This window comes from Lycorma delicatula, chromosome 1, assembly GCF_047948215.1.
Source record: "Lycorma delicatula isolate Av1 chromosome 1, ASM4794821v1, whole genome shotgun sequence".
NCBI classification, from domain to species: Eukaryota; Metazoa; Arthropoda; class Insecta; order Hemiptera; family Fulgoridae; genus Lycorma; species Lycorma delicatula.
In genome coordinates, this window is record NC_134455.1 from 261,711,684 (window position 1) to 261,729,990 (window position 18,307).

The 18,307-nt window shown below is 32.4% G+C and overlaps 1 protein-coding gene across 3 annotated transcripts in view; it reads right to left on the reverse strand.

The window, feature by feature from the left end:
- LOC142330998 (uncharacterized) overlaps window positions 1–18,307 on the reverse strand; it is a 119,959-nt gene that overhangs the window by 65,579 nt on the left and 36,073 nt on the right. For all 3 annotated transcript variants that reach the window (XM_075376546.1, XM_075376539.1, XM_075376531.1), the window contains exons 3-4: window positions 13,557–13,660; window positions 6,157–6,271 (exon numbers count right to left, since the gene is read on the reverse strand). In XM_075376546.1, coding sequence (XP_075232661.1) covers window positions 6,157–6,271; window positions 13,557–13,660 — 219 coding nt within the window. The remainder of the gene's footprint in view (window positions 1–6,156; window positions 6,272–13,556; window positions 13,661–18,307) is intronic.

Genomic DNA, 18,307 nt, shown 5'->3' on the forward strand with positions numbered 1-18,307 from the left:
ATAAAAATAAATTATGAAGATTGGATAATGATAGATAAATATGTAACTGCAGTAGACAAATTCACAGGAAGATGTTCATGAGAAACATCACTTCAGATTTTTAAAAACTTGATTTTGAAAACATATTTTATACAGTAATATATGCAAAAAGATAAAAAATCTTATCCGTTATCCAGCTAGGAAGAAATTCATTTCAGTGGTATAGTTATTTTGTTACTTTAAATAGTCAATGCATTAAGTGTTGATTTTTTTTTTTTGTAGATATTAAATACTTTTATTTCATTTTAAAAAGTTTTTGATTTAATTTAAACTTTAAAATGTAAAAACACATTGTTATAAATACTTTACTTTTTTTAGTTGAGTTAATTTAATATTTCATTTTACACTCTTAAAAACATTTGTAATGAGAGCTATTAACTGGTGGAGAGTGTTCTAAATACGTTAGCAAAAAAGAGCTTTAAAATAACATCTAGATACTTCCTCCAAAACAAATATTTTAGATTTGTGAAGAAATTTTAATGACATTGAGTACATCTATCTCAGTGAAGAAAAGATCAAACATGCCTATGAATTGCACAGCTAATTTCAAAACTGCTTGCCAGGTTCTAAGCTCATTTTTACTCTGAATATTCTGCTGAGAATAACACAATCACGGAATGCCCCCAGATAATTATTAGGAAATAAATATATACACTGCCCTTTCATTTATTCCCAGTAAAAGACATTGTCACATGAACATGAAAAGCAAGGAAATCTTACTGGTTATTGATGAAGTGAACATTGAACACAGCGACTTCACAGTTCATTTTTAAAACTTAGCAGGAGCTTTTAGGATACAGAAACTTTGTTCAAGTTATCAAGAGGGGTGACAAGACCTCTTGTTGATAATGATCATATATATAGAACTACAATGATAAATAGACATACTTCTATCCTAAATTTGTAACTTTAAACATCAAATTTACTTAATAATAACAATAATATACATTTTTTTTTTTACAATATTGATGTTTTAAGTAGACTCATGTTTTTTAGGGGAATGTATTTTACTTATTTTAAAAATTAAAGTGTACATGCCAATCACAGAGCACATTTTTTAAATGTTGTCCCTGTCTTGAAATTTTATTTTTTGTGTAACAGAATTATACACAATTAACATGAGCCAAAAATTTAGATACCATGCACTTCCAGAGATTAAGTACAATTTTTTGTAAATTCCTATAATTTTTGTTTAACGGGGAAGCCAGTCTTAAGGGTGAAATTTGATACAAGGTCTGTTCAGAAAATAACTGACTTTTTTTTTAATCTTTATTATTAATTGTACAGATTGTTGGTCCTTGTCCCCTTCAATATACTCCCCTAACCTATTCACACACTTTTCCCAGCGGTAATTACAGTTTGCGAACCAGTCCTAGATAGCTTTATTTGAAATGACCTTTAACATCCGTGATGAATTTGCTTTAATATCATCAATAGTATCAAACCGGCATGTGTGAGCACACTGTCGTGGTGAAGAAACCACGAGTTGTCTTGTCACAACTCTGGTCTCTTTTTGCAGATTTTTTTTCACATAACCACTGTAAAATGCTTTGATAGTATCCACAGTTCACTGTTTCACCTTAAGGCAAGAATTCAAAATGCACAATTGTATTAAAATAGAAAAAAAACAGAGAGCATCACTTTGACACTAGATCAAGACTGATGTGCTTTTATAGGGTGTGGAGATCCTTTGCCAATCCATTGTAGTAATTGAACTTTTGCCTTGATGTCATAACCATGAACCTAGATTTCATCATTTATTATGATCCTTTGCATGAATGTTTCATCTGGCTGGTTCAAGAAGCTGCTAACTAACATCCACTCGATGTTCTTTTTGCTATTTGGTCATCGAACATGGAACAAACTTTGCTGCAACTTGATGCATGTTCAATTTTTTAGTCAAAATATCATGGCATATCCAATTAAGATGCTAACCTCTTCTGCAAGTTTTTCGACAGTCATTCGACGATTTCATGCATCAGATTGTTGATTTTCTAAATGTGGGTGTCATCATCAATTGAAGTCAAAGGCCTTGCTGGTCAAGGGTCATTTTCAAATTGACCGACGACCACTTTTAAATCGTTAAAACCATTCACAACATTGCGTACAACCCAAAGCAACATCTCTGCAAACTTGTTTTAAAAGTTGAAACGTTTCTGTGAAAGGTTTCCCCAGTTTCATGCAGAATTTTATGTTGTATCGTTGCTCCCAAAATCTCACATTACAAAAATCACCGACACTTAAACATGTTACACTCAAATAACAATAACACAAAAACTAAATGAGATATCAACAATCCAAGAACATGAAGTTACAGAGAAGGTTATGGATAATACAATGCTGCCAACTGCACATCACTAAAAATGTCCATAGGTGCATAATTAAAAGTGTTTTGTACAGACATTATTAGTAATTTCTGAACAGACCTCATATAGAAGTTTAGTATGCAATTAGCACCTTTCAACTGTTCTTTAAAAAAAAATGATCTTGGAAGACCATTCCTTCACAAAAAAAGACCCTTGACAATATAAATATTTTGGAAGAATAAAAGTGTTAAATTTTCACTTTCAAGACACAACTTCTGGAAAAAATTCCATATAACCTAACTTATATTTGTTTATTTCATAAATAAATTGCTTTTAGCCCCTTTCTAACGGAACAATAAACAAGATGACATAACTCTAAACCAGTCTGTAAAATAAACATAGCTGCAATGAAAAACCATGTTTCTACAATAATAAACTTGAGCTAATAAATTTCTTTTTAATTTTTTGAACTTCAAACTTGTGAAGATAATTATAAAATACAAAATAAAATATTTTAAAAATAATCAGGCAACCAATTAAATATTTTTCTAAATCATCTGAAAGGACTAACCCAAAATATATACATATTACTCAAAGAAATAGTAGAAAATTTATGTGGAAAAGATATAATAACTACTACCATTACTAGCAGAATTTCCTAAGGGAATTTTATTATATCACAAAAATTAAATCAATATATTTGTTTTTTAAATAATAAATCTTACACTAAATATTTAACGTGACATGAATGTGTATACATAAGGCATGGATACATGTATACAATCCTTAGGTAAAGTGGTGTTTTGATTGCTGTCAGGAGAGAAAGTTGGTTGAAGTTTGAGGCTACTAAATTTCTTATTAGTAATAAATACTATTTTGTTACATTTATCTCCTTCTATTTCATTTCAGACTGCATTAATTACTTGCAATTTGTTTAAATCTTTTTATCATAAATTGTTATGAATATACCATCTCAGAATGTTATAATAACTGTGTGATCTTATGACATTCAACATTCCAGAAATCAATTCTACATTTTACACATAGTGAGAGCTAATCTATAGTAAGGACAGTGGAAAATTCATGATCTAAAATTTTGTTTTATATAATATTATTCAGAATATTTGTAATCAAATAATCAATTTGGTTTTCAAATTAGTTTCCATCTTAAATTATCTAACAATTAATTTTCTATGGTCACAGAAATACACATCACATTGCTTTATATACATATACTTTCTTATTTGTCAGTTACATATTTACTTCCTTTGTCTTTTATATCAGCTTCAGTAAAATTTTAACAAAGCCAATTTTTATCAGCTGTACTGTAATTTACTTGCTGAATTATACTTCTGATTATAACTGTGAAAACTTAGATGGTAGTAACATTAAATTTAACACATTATTTATTCTTGTTTGGATATATGTGCTACCAAAGCATACTATTTTAACTTCAACCCCCTAAATATCCCTCTTGGTTCACCACCGCTATTAAATAAAAGTGTTATAAAATTAGGATATCCTCACATTATAATAAGTGTGTGAAAGTTTTTAATTTAAATCTACGCTAATACAAAAAGGAAAATAGCTGATGTCCATTGAAATTATTTAGCCTGAACAAAGAGTAAAGTCATTGTCAACAAAAAGCATCTCTGCACTTTTGTTAACTGTAAAAATTGTAATAATGTAAACTGTTATTAATATATATAATATGAAAGATCTTCCTAGCATCTTCGCAAAATGCTTTTACTTAACTCTACCAATAATACTCAGACATTTCAATTAATTAAGACATTTCACAGTAATAAATTTCTACGAAATTAATTACTGTGGTTCTTACATCAAATGAAGTTCATACAGTGACATTCAGCAAGCTTTCAGAATAAAACATCTAGTGATCCTGAGAGTATTCCATCTTAGGTCATAAAAGGTAATTTCAATTCTGAGAAAGCCACTCTTTTTTTTTATACCAATTGTTTATTAATAATTCCTGTTTGCAATAAAGATGGATGGAAGTTCACCAAGTTAGCTCCTGTATTTAAAACAGAGATTATCTAGGAGGATTATTCAATAATTAGACATTAAACTGCTCTAAAACAATGTATTAATCAATGTGACTTTTTTTTTTACTTTTCAACATCTCCAACAACGTTAATACACTCGCCCCATCTCTGTATATTCTTATTTATGCTTGCTGTAAAGAAATCTTTGTCTTGATCTCAGAGCCAATTCAGCACATTGTCTGACTTTGTCATTGCCATTAAACTTCTTACCACACAGCACCTCCTTGAGTGGACCAAATGAGTGGAAATCCACTCATTGGATTTCCACTCACTGGAATGAGTGGATTGTGTGAGATGTGGTAGTACTTCCCAATGAAATCTGTTGTTGGTTTTCGAGAGTTACCTGAGCTGTGTGAAGCCAAGCATTATCATAAAGCAGAATGTTGCTTTGAGCTTAGATCCAGGATGTTTTTTTAACACTGCTGGCTTCACTTTGTCAATAAGCCTGTCATGGTAATATGCATTGTTTATTGTTTGCTGATATAGAAAATTTAAAAAATCAGAACAACTGTATCCCAAAAGACTGTCAAGATTTTTCATACTAATGGTAGGGTTTGGAATTTTCTCTTGAGAGATGAAATCGGGTGATTCCATTACATGCTGTCTTTGTCTCATCACAGATTAGAAATCTGTGCAAAAATATCATCTTCCTGATGATACTGTTGTTTGAACTCTGTGCACATCCAAAGTCTTGTCTTTTTATGGTGATCTACCAATTCTCTTGGAACCCAACTTCTGCTTGTTTAAGCTTCATACAGCAAGAGTGGTCCTTAAAGTCTAATATTTTTACATGCAAATGTAATAGCAATTTTAATTCATAAATTTACAAATAAAGATCATTGTACTATTTTCATTTTTTGATGTTACATAACTTTAAACAACTCCTTCAATAAACAGCAGTTTATTGAAGGAGTTTCTACAGGTTTACTCTTAAGACCACTTTTTTCTTTTTTTTTTACATAGAACATTTTGGGAACTAACATCGTGAGTGATCATTTTATGGTTTGAGGTTATGTTTTTGAAGATCCACAGAAAAAAAGTCTAACAAATTCCAAATTTTACATTAACAGTTAAACTACATAACGTTAGTATACAAAGTCTTAAACCTGACTCTTACTGTGGTTAAAAATAATTATGCTCAAAGTCAGAATTGTAAGGGAATTAATTAAATGTAGAATTAACCATAATTATTTCAATACTGAAATGTATATTGGCACACAAATGTTGAACTATTACATACACATATTTTTAAGACTTCAGCTTTTTTTAACTTATATACCATTGTTTGACAGGAAATTAATTAAAATATTGAAACTAAATTAATTAAAATGGAATAAAAATAACAAATACACATCATAAAATTAAAAAAAATCATATCTATATGATTTACCAAAGCTCTATATGTGTTTTTAATTCATAAAAATTTAATCAAAAAAATATGAGTATCATAACAGATAAAAGTTCAATGAAAAAAATGCTGAATTGGGGGTGGTAATAACAAATTAAGTAAGTTGTCTTGTCACAGATGTTCTATAGAACAAAAATTGCTAAATGGGTTATAATGAAAGCTTTTAAATTATAGTCTTAAGGCAAGCAAACTCTTTCATAACAACAGTGGAAAAAATGCATAACAAATCACAGTCATTTTCATATTATTTGAGAAGATACAATACCCATTAAAGTGCAAAGTAAATTAAACATTCTATGAAAATAAAGCTACAATTTATTTTTCAGTTAACATTTATTACCTGCAATGAAGTAAGGTGTTCTTGCCACTCATTCAGCATTTTGTGAAAATCTTCCTTTTTGTTTCCACGAGTGGGTGTTTCCCCACAACCAACAATCGGTCCAAATACACCAACACTATTCACAGACAAAAATTTAATTAAACTAGAAACATCAAATTTATACTGTACTCATTTATTTAACTCAATACAGCTATTTAATAAAATTATGCAGTCTGAAAATCTAATAAAATCAGCAAAGATTGCTATCGTTTTGCTAATTTTTCCTGAATTCAATCACTGAAAATTCAATGAAACCAATACATATAATGGCTATAATCAGCAATTATTTTTGTTAAATATGAACTAAGATGTCTATCTGTTTTACGACAAAAATGAATAATTTTAAAATGTTCTTACAGCCGGGGATTAACCCTTGATCAGGAGACTAAATGTCACAGTTGTTAAAATGTGTGGTAGTCTTTGGCTGTACAGTTCCTGAAATAGCATGTCCTTTTGCATATTATATGTTCAATTAGATTTAAGAAATAATAACAAAAAATATAATAACTTTGGCTGCTATGAATCACTGTATCAGCTCTGTATAAAGACAAAATTAAAACTTTTCAACAGATTTCATTAATATTTTAAAGAAAGTTGTTTAATAAATATCTCTAATAGGCATTTGTTTTCTATGTGGTCTGTAGGAAACAAAATACAAAGAGCCATAATTTTCTAACCTATCAGTGTCAGTTGAATAATACTTTGGTGAGGTTCAGAAATTTGCTGTGTTCAATTAACAATAAATATATTTTGCTTTATTTAGACTATTTTTACAAACCGTATCACTTATTTTCCCACTAATATTGCTAATGGAAACTAATTATGCCTTCTTAGAATTGCTTATCAGTGAATATGACACACTGCAAAACTAAACTTGTATCAGGTCAGTTGATATAAGATTTTGCATATACTGAAAATGGTAAGGATAGATTAACTTTTCATAAACTATTCTCCAAACATTTAAATGACTAACTTGTAGCATTGATGCTATGCTAATTGTCTTGTACTCATTCTAGAATCTTGACTAACACATTCTCCTTTACCTGTAGTTTCAAACCTATCTCTACTTTCCTCTACCATCAGCAAGCAACTTCAATCTTCCTAATCTCCAATACAAATAAATATACAGCGAAGGTTTTAAGGCTTGGCAGTTGTTGATTTAGAAACACCTACCAACAGTCATGCAGAACTCTATTACCATTACCTCTCCCATAATTAAAAATCATGCCCACTTGCTCACAAATTTGACAATTGAGTAACTGATACCAAGTGTTATTTCCTAATAATTATTCACTAAATTAAAATCTCAACTAAAATTTTGTTTAAATCACTGAGAAGAAAAAAAAATTAGAAACATGTGGTTTTGATTAAAACCTAATAAATAACTGCTATTACCATATCATAATAGTAAATTATCGGTAGTTTAGTAGTTAGTAACTTTACTTTTAGATGGTTAAAAAATTGGTATTTTCTTTTCTAACATTTGATGTCTGTAAATTTCTGTTCTTTATTATTAATTCTGTTTATTACTTAATGAAAGATCTAAAAATAGTTCATAATTGTGAATCATCCACTTCAACAATTTCCACTAAAACTCAGCTGTTTTTTTTAACAACACTTAAACATTTAAGGGTCATTTTGCTCATTTGGATAATCAGTCTTAAATATGAATACCAAATTTCATTGAAATATCTCAATCAGGGTATTCCATTTTAATTCAACAAATGATCAATGTATCACTCACTATTTGGGATTTTGATGATATTTAAATATGATAACTACCTACCTTGAAGTAACCTAAAAATACTTTTTTATATTTAAAAAAAAATTTTTTGACTAATAAACTATTTTCTAATTTGCCAACAGGTAAAAGCAGCCATTTTCGTCACTTTTTCCATGAACTGTAGTAGCATTCTTATTTTACATTGTAAAGAGAGGGTCAAAAAGGACTTTTTGGAAAGAGTAAAGATGGAACTTCATCTTAGTGTACTCAAAATTCATTTGGCTACATAACCAAATCTTGAATGTTTACTGAAGAATTTTGGGACCCAAAAACAAGATGTGGGACAGGTGGAAAAAATCTGAAATGTTTACAGCAGTAAGACTTTTTATGTACTTTAAAACCACATAAAATTTATTTTGTTACTCAAAGGGGTTGACAAGTAATGAAGCCAACAAAACCGCTAGAAATACCATTCCTTCTAACCATAAACAACATATCCAAAAAATACTGATATGTATTTTTTTCAGATTATAAAAATTACAACTAAACTCATTAGAATGAATAAATTGATAATTAATAAAAAGTCAATTACAGAATAATAAATAATAACTACAAAATGATAAACAATTCAAATACAGTAAGAAGTTTTTCAATTCATTTTACCTATTTTACTTCAGCTAATGGAAGTTATGAATAAATTTTGCACTTTTTGATAAACTTAACTAACATAACTTAGTGCTCATATAATTTTTTTTATTGAGTTGATCTGACAAGTCCTCAGTCATCTTTGGTGTAATGTTGTGTCTTCTTCTAGTAGTTGATAGAAAAAGCTCTGAAGGTGTGAGAATCTTTAAAATATTTTCCAGTTGAACCCATGTTAGATTATCCTTCAATGATTTCTTGAATGAAGTAATAGGACCCTGATACATTGTTCATGGTTAGAAGGAACAGTGTTTTAGCAGTTTTGTTGGCTTCATTACTCATTAACCCCTTTGAATAACAAAACAGATTTTATATGGTTTTAAAATACTTACTGCTAGAATGAATCATTTCCAATTTTTGCCACCTGTCCCACAAGTCGTTTTTGGGCCCCAAAAATAAGACATTTTCAAAATCTTATGAATTGGTGGCTATTTTTTTTAATGAAGAACATTCAGCAACAGTCGAATTTTTTTTTATAAGTACTACTCTAGCACCTAAGAGTTAAAAGGTAAAAAACAGGCCTGTTACACTAAGCCCTTCATTATTTATTTTGGGCCCAAAATTTGTAAACATAACTTCAGTAAACATTACAAGATTTGGTTATGAAACAAAATGAATTTTGAGTACACTAAGATGATGTTCCATCTGTACTCTTTCCAAAAAGCCCTTTTTGACCTCTGAATGATATAAAATAAGAATGTTACAGCTCATGGAAAAAGTGATGAATATGGCTGTTTTTACCTGTTGCCGAGTTAGAAAATAGTCTATTACTGAAAAAAAAATTTTTTTGGACGCTACAACATGGGTAGTCATCATAACCCAAATATCATAAAAATCAAAAATAGTGTTACAATAAAATTTTTGAAAATTTGTTGAATTAAAATGGAATACCCCCATCCATTCTTGATTCAATTAAATTCCATAATTTAATTCAATCCATTCTTGATTCAGTTAAATTTCATGATATAATTTCCCATTTAGCAGACATAAAATGACTGGCAAATGGGCAAACAACATGTTTGGGACATATGGTTGCACAAATTTTTCCTAATTTTCAAGTGAGGAATCTATTCCTAAGTTTCTCTTCCATTCTTCAGGATCATCGTGTATTTCTTCTTTGAATCTGTGGATGGATGTTAAGTTCGCTCAAAATTTAGTAGTGACTGTAACTTAATTTGTGTATTTCTGGTTCACTCTTCAAACATTTTTATTGTTGTTTTTCTGTAACATGTTTGTGGTTTTGAAAGCAACATGACAACCCCATTTTCTAAAGATGTTAGCAGTTTTGAGCAAATACTTTAGTTCTTAATGGTACACTGATGTGCATTACTGTTATGAATTTATTGTTGCAAAATGTTTTTTTTTTCTCCAATTTGCTCATATACTTTAAACAGATGTGCATGTCATGTGTTAAGTATTTTATTGGATTGGGTTAAATAAAACTGTCGGCTGACATGAGTGTGTATGTGTTATGAGCAAAATAATATCTATGAAAAATACGCACTTCTATTTTGTATGGGATGATTAGATGTGATGTGGACAAATGTGTTAGTTGTGGTGGTTTTTCTATTAATTTTGTAACCCCGTTTCTAGTTTGAATGTGGTGAACTTTAGAAATATGAATTTTTTGTTTGGTTAGACCTTGTATCTAAAACATGAAAGTGGAGGAAAATGATGTATCACATTCAATTTTAAACCAGACATCTAACAAGTATAAACCAGTCAGGGCAATGTATGCATTTAACAATGTATACAAAAACAATGTCACTAATTCTCAAAATAATATATATTTATTTTATCTAGGGGTAAAAATATTACTTAAAAATAACAAACTTTTCTTAAGATTTTTTTATTTATTTTTGTCTTCAGTCATTTGACTGGTTTGATGCAGCTCTCCAAGATTCCCTATCTAGTGCTAGTCGTTTCATTTCAGTATACCCTCTACATCCTACATCCCCAACAATTTGTTTTACATATTCCAAACGTAGCCTGCCTACACAATTTTTTCCTTCTACCTGTCCTTCCAATATGAAAGCGACTATTCCAGGATGCCTTAGTATGTGGCCTATAAGTCTGTCTCTTCTTTTAACTATATTTTTCCAAATGCTTCTTTCTTCATCTATTTGCCGCAATACCTCTTCATTTGTCACTTTACTCACCCATCTGATTTTTAACATTCTCCTATAGCACCACATTTCAAAAGCTTCTAATCTTTTCTTCTCAGATACTCCACTGGTCAAAGTTTCACTTCCATATAAAGCGACACTCCAAACATACACTTTCAAAAATCTTTTCCTGACATTTAAATTAATTTTTGATGTAAACAAATTATATTTCTTACTGAAGGCTCGTTTAGCTTGTGCTATTCGGCATTTTATATCGCTCCTGCTTCGTCCATCTTTAGTAATTCTACTTCCCAAATAACAAAATTCTTCTACCTCCATAATCTTTTCTCCTCCTATTTTCACATTCAGTGGTCCATCTTTGTTATTTCTACTACATTTCATTACTTTTGTTTTGTTCTTGTTTATTTTCATGTGATAGTTCTTGCGTAGGACTTCATCTATGCCATTCATTGTTTCTTCTAAATCATTTTTACTCTCGGCTAGAATTACTATATCATCAGCAAATCGTAGCATCTTTATCTTTTCACCTTGTACTGTTACTCTGAATCTTTAACATCATTAACTGCTAGTTCCATGTAAAGATTAAAAAGTAATGGAGACAGGGAACATCCTTGTCGGACTCCCTTTCTTATTATGGCTTCTTTCTTATGTTCTTCAATTGATACTGTTGCTGTTTGGTTCCTGTACATGTTAGCAATTGTTCTTCTATCCCTGTATTTGAACCCTAATTTTTTTAAAATGCTGAACATTTCATTCCAGTCTACGTTATCGAATGCCTTTTCTAGGTCTATAAACGCCAATTATACAAATGTGGTTTGTTAATGCTTAAGAATTAACTAACCACATTCAATACATTTTATACATATGATACATTATAGTAGTTACCACAACCCACATCTTATCTATTAAAAATAACACAATATGCAGTTGCACTCACTGCAAATGATTACACAATTATAAGATAGGTTGTCATTGCAATGGCAAAATTTCAATTTAGTTGAAATGTTATTAGGAAAAACCGCACAACTTTAAACACAAGGTTGATTCACATAAAATGTTAAGTTAACCAGAACTGTATAAATATTAAGAGAAAATAAACATGAAAAAATTGAAGTAGGAATGGAATAATAAAGAAAAACTAAAATAGCAGCCTAAGTGACAGCCTGCAGTTAAACAGTTTCACCTGCTAAAATATAAAGTTATAGTTTACTAAAATGACAGCCACTACATTAAAATTGAAATGAACCAGAACATTTCATGAAGTTAAATAACAATAATCCAGATATTCTGGAAAAAACTATGAATATTCAGTATATATAGATAATCTTATTATCATTTCTAGCCATATTATAGAGCAGAAATATCTATAATAAAAATAAAAGTTAATTAATCAACTTCCTCTATGAATCATGAGACTTTACCGTTGGTGAGGGGGTTTGAGTGCTCATAGATACAGAGTAGCTGGACCGAAGGGGCAACCATATCGGAGAGGTATCTGTTGAGAGCCAGACTAAGGAATGATTTCTGAAAGAGGGCAGCAGCTCTTTCAGTAGTTGTTAGGGGCGTGAGTCAGAATGACTTAAACAGCCATATCAACATCTCTCAGTCCTCTGAGTACTGCGCAGCTGAAAGCAATGGAAAACTACAACTGCTTTTTTCCAAGAAAATGTGGCTCTCTGCATTTTCATATAGCAATGATGGAGGCGCCTTCCTTGGTAAAATATTCCGGAGGTAAACTAGTCCCCAGTTCGGATCTCCGGGTGGAGACTACTAAGGAAGGGGTCACCAGAAAATTAAAAAATAACATTCTACGAGTCGGGGCGTGGAATGTTAGAAGTTTAAAAAAGGTTGGTAGGCTAGAAAATTTAAAAAGGGAAATGGATAGGATAAATGTGGATGTAGTAGGAATTAGTGGGGTTCGGTAGAAAGAGGAAGGCGACTTTTGGTCAGGTGATTTTAGAATAATTAACTCAGCTTCAAATAATGGGCAGGCAGGAATAGGTTTCGTAATGAACAAGAAGATAGGGAAGAGAGTAGAGTATTTCAAAACGCATAGCGATAGAATCATTGTAATAAGGATAAAATCAAAACCTAAACTGACAACGATTGTTAACGTCTATATGCCTACAAGCGCCCATGATGATGATGAGGTAGAGTGTGTATACGAAGAAATTGATGAAGCAATTAAACACATAAAAGGAGATGAAAATTTTATAATAGTTGGAGATTGGAATGTAAGCATTGGAAAAGGCAAGGAAGGAATATAGTGGGTGAATACGGGCTGGGCAAAAGGAATGAAAGAGGGGACCGACTTATAGAGTTTTGCACGAAGTATAATTTAGTAATTGCCAACACCCAATTTAAAAATCATAATAGAAGAATATACACTTGGAAAAAGCCAGGCGACACTGCAAGGTATCAGATAGATATATCATGGTTAAGCAAAGATTTAGAAATCAACTCGTTGACTGCAAAACTTACCCTGGAGCAGACATTGATAGTGACCATAATTTGGTGATAATGAAATGTAGATTGGGGTTTAATAACCTGAAGAAAAGATGTCAGATGAATCGGTGGAATTTAGAGAAGCTTGAGGAAGAGGAGGTAAAGAAGATTTAAGTAATGCAAACATCTACCAACCACATTAGTCTTTTTGTAACAACTATAACAAGTTTAGAAATAAACCAACTATCTATAGCCCATTAAAAAGAATACTTTACAGTTGATTAAATTACTGTAGATTTTAATTTGTAATTTACAATACAGCAGAAGAAAAATAAATTAAATAATAAACTGATTCTACAACTGACTCATCATCCACTTGATCCCAGAGTGAAGTCAACGGATCAAACTGTTTTCCACTTGAGACAAGCCTATCAAAAATTGATGCATCACCAACATCTAAATCAGCAACCTATAAAAAAGAATAAAACCAAAATAGCAGATTATATTACCTAATACAAAGATCAACAAATAATATATTAGACATTTTTTTTAAATCACTTCCAATGTATACAGAACTTAAGATACTCCAAACAACTTTTCAGCCTTCTTTTTTTCTTAATACTGGGTGATGACATTATGTATTACAAACCTAATGGTTAATGGTTTTAACCTTCCTACTTACACACCAACTAAACCTGTAGTTAGGTGCCTAATAACATAATGAAAAACATTGACTGAAATGCAGTTTGTTTAGGGACAAAAGCAAATTGGATGAATGTAGGCCTATCCCTAAACTTTCTGGCAACACAGTTTAGGGCATTTAGTGTTGCCAGAAAGTTTCAGGATAGACCTTTATTTCATCCAATCTGCTTTTGTCCCTAAACAAACTGCATTTCAGTCAATACTTTTACATGGTGTTATTAGGCATCTAAGTTTTCAGTAAAAATTTCACTACTCAAAAAAAACATTCTGTTTTTTTTTGTTTTTAAAACAGGACTAAAAACCCTGTTTTTCAGACTAAATATTTTTTTTCTTGAAAACAGCAAGACCTGCAGCTGTGAAATTTTTACTGCAGCTTTGTTATGGCATAACTATCATAAATTAATAATATAACCTAAGAAGAAAATATTCCTACTTTTTTGGTTGCCTTTCAAACACATTTTTTTTTTCAGAAAAATTTGGTAGAAAAATTGGGCATATGTCACACCAAGGACTGGTTTTCTAACCAAGATGTTGAGGTTCTTTGATGACCAGCAAGGAGCCCTGACCTAAACCCCATTGAAGATATATGCAACATGATGGCTCAATGTCTAGCCAAATAAAATTCAGAACTATGTTCAGTTCATGTTGACACTAAAATTCAGTTTATCTTGGTGCAGATCTGACAGAAATTTACCAAGGATAAGTGTCTGAAGCTTATAGACTCCATGCTGAAGGGGATGAAGAAATACTTGCTACAACGCTAAGGGAGGGCCCATTACATAGTGAACCATATACTATATGTAGATTACATAATTTTATTTTGTATCATTAAAATTACTTTCTTTCAAAATTTTGTGTTTTTTATTTGTCTGTTCCTAAACATTCTGGCAATACTGCACAGCCAATTATTTTTTACAACATTGTTTAACACAAAATTTGTTAAATAAAACATGAAAATGTAAAAAAATCTATTTCCTGTAGGTCCTAAGAAACTGTTTCTCAAAAGATGAATGTAACTGTTCAAATGAGACAAAAATAACAACCCAAAAATTCATGGTACTAAATACTATAAGCTCAAGAACAGATAAAACCAAGATCACAGTAATTATAATCTAAGATCAATGAAAATACAATTGTATTAGAAAAAAATTTAATTATTTAATTAATTAACTATTCTGAAAATTTTAAATATTCAACAACGTGAAAAGATTTCACTGTTCTGATTTAATTATTTTGTAAAATTAACTTTTAATATCCAATATTATAGTTTTTTAAATCATATACCCAGTTTCACTCACAAGATATAACCACTTACCATTTAATATCATTTTAAAAATAAACTCTGGATTCACAGGGCAAACATATCATTAAATTCATAATCACCTCTTAACATAGTAAGGTGAAAATGGTTGCAATTATTTCCATATACATCAGAAAACTTGTTAGTGATAAGTTTAATATGTGAAAATTAATTTTCATCATGTCATTTTTACACCCATACTCATTTTTACTTCCTTGTACAAAGTAAAGGAAGATTGTGATAGCGAAAAATTTCAGTTCTCAGATTTCAACAGAAATAATATCCATTTTAACCATCCCTGAATCCGTTTTGACTAGTTTAGGTGTGATGTCTATTCCCCCCCCCCCCGCGAAATAGACCGCGTCACTGAAGCAGAAGTGACCGCAGCTATCAAAGCAACAAACCCCTTTAAGTCCCCAGGGGAGGACAGGATCAAGGCCCAAGAATACCGGAACGTTACGTTCCCCCGCTCTCATAGCGACCATGACCACTCTTTTCACTTCCATTTTGTACGTAGGGTATTTTCCAGAAGGCTGGAAAACGGCGAAGGTGACATGCATGCCCAACCAGGGGAAAGTCGGCGATCTCCTTGCTACCGACACTGTCAAAAGTTGTTCGAAAGAATTTTTCTCGAGCGAATTCGGCGATGTCTGGGGCCGGAGTTTCATTCTGAGCAGTTCGGGTTCAGAGAAGGCCACTCGACGACCCTCCAACTAAATCGACTGGTGGATAGCCTTATCGGAGGCTCGAATAGGAAAGCGGTGACCGCGGCCGTTTTCTTGGATGTGGCTAAAGCCTTCGACAAAGTTTGGCATGTCGGCCTACTATATAAACTCGCTCACACGACGGTCCCTGGCCGCCAAAGTCAAGCTAATAAGGTCTTATCTACTGGGAAGACAGTTCGCAGTACGCGTTGGGGGATCCATATCAACTACCAGGGCGATAACCGCCGGGGTTTCCCAGGGGGCAGTCCCTTCGCCGATTCTGTACACTGCATATACAAACGATATGCCGTTGTCTGAAGGCGTCAACACCGTTTTATACGCCGATGATACGGCATATTATTACACATCCCGAAATATGGATTACGCGGTCGAGGGACTCCAACGGCAACTGGATTTAGTGGAGCCGTGGTTTGATATGTGGAGAATCAGGGTCAACGGGGAAAAGTCCGTGGCCGTGCTACTCACATGCAAGCGACGCACTCCGGCCAGACAGCAGGAAATCTCAAGGGAAAAAATACCCTTTGAGACAGTTAAATATCTGGGAGTAGTCCTGGATAAACGGCTTACCTTAGGGGAACATGAAAATATGTTACCCAGAGGGCAAAGGCCTCCAGGGATTTCCTATACCAAGTGCTTAATCGAGCCAGCTCCATTCCGCTGGCGACTAAGATACTCATATTCAGACTCTACGTCTTACCAATTCTGACATACGCCAACCCGGCATTGGGGGGGGGGGGGACTCTGTTATGCTCTACGTTCCAGAAAAAGCTAGAAGCCGTTCAAAACGTGGCACTGCAAACGATTTTCGGAGCGCCGTGGTTTGTTAGAAACGCCACACTTCACTACAACGCGGACATAAAAACCGTATCAGAAGTAGGCGTAGCACAGGCGCGTGGACTGTTCGGGAGAGCGGCCGTATCCGAGCACGGCCATCTCAGGGACATCTGCCGAGACGACCCTACACCGCAAGGTGTGAAGAAAAGGCCTCACGCCGTGTTTGATGAACCACCGTGAAAAGGCGGGATGAGGGTTTGTGTATGATAAACCAGGCCAGGAGCCTCTACAGCGGGTGAGCCAACAGGGAACTCCCACAAATGATTGCGGGCCTTTATTGCGAGTTCATCAAAAAAGAGATGTGGGTGTAATGTCTCATATTGACCATAAAGTTGTTACAGTACATAAATGTAAAGACATACGGTTTTTTTTTTTTTTTTTTTTTACCAAAATTAAATCAATTTTATTTATTCCAATATAATACCGTTACTAGGGCTTAACAAACAATTAAACATTTAGTTGGGTTGTATTTTATTTAAATCAAATGTAAAATAAATACACTAACCAATATTAATTTAATCTACCCCATTATAATATCCTACAATAGTATAGATATAGATAAAATCTTATGTCGTCTGCTTAATAGTAATTGGCATGCTAAATAGTAAGACATGGTTTTGTTGTATTATGCTCCAAAGGTGTCCTCAATAGGAAATAGATAAGACACTGCTACCTGGCCGGACCCTTTTTATTGTCTACAGTTAAGTTAGTGAAAGTTTTCAGTTAGATAAACAAAACAAAATAAAATATCTTTAAACCTTTTATACCAAATTAATTTACTTGGTATTTTGTTGGTCTCAACGTAATTTAATAGTAACTATTACAAACGGAAATGTATCTTACCTGACCAGTGTTAACTACTAATAGACCACTTATTATTCAAAATTATAAATGAAATAAAATGTTAACTTTCAAATTTTATTGAAAACATCTGAATCTAAGCCTATAATATCCTAATTAATATTTTTCAGCATTAGTTTTTTTTTTTGCGCGCGAGCGGGAACGTTAAGAGCGATTTTGCCGCGCTTCACAAAAAAAAAAAAAAGATTTTATAAAAATGTAATAAGTAGGTAGGTTGAAACATGAGAGGTTTGTCATATTGTCCTTAACGCGGTCTGTTATATCTTTCTCACAATACAGAACATGCCTCCTTTTTTATGTCTGTCAGATGAACCAGCACAATAACGGTGTCCACGCGATCCCCCAAACCCTTCCCGGACACACGTGTATCTGAAAGCTTCATCCAAAAATTAGGGCCTCCACGGAAGGCAAATTCCTGTTTGACCGAAAGGACTTCAGAAGACGGACTGAAGAGGAATATTGCCGGAAGTACAAAGCACATACACGCTTGGTATCCCCGTATCGGTCCCAGTAAATTGTTTCTCATTGGTCTAAGGGACCGGAACGCAAATACGAAATCTGTTCATAAATAAAATAAAACAAAATCTATATAAGCGCCACAAAACAGATGATAACCCGCCAGATAAAATAGAAAGACACAGCAGCGAGGGACATTTGTCCAGTTTCTGCAATTCGTAGGGAGAAAACAAACTCC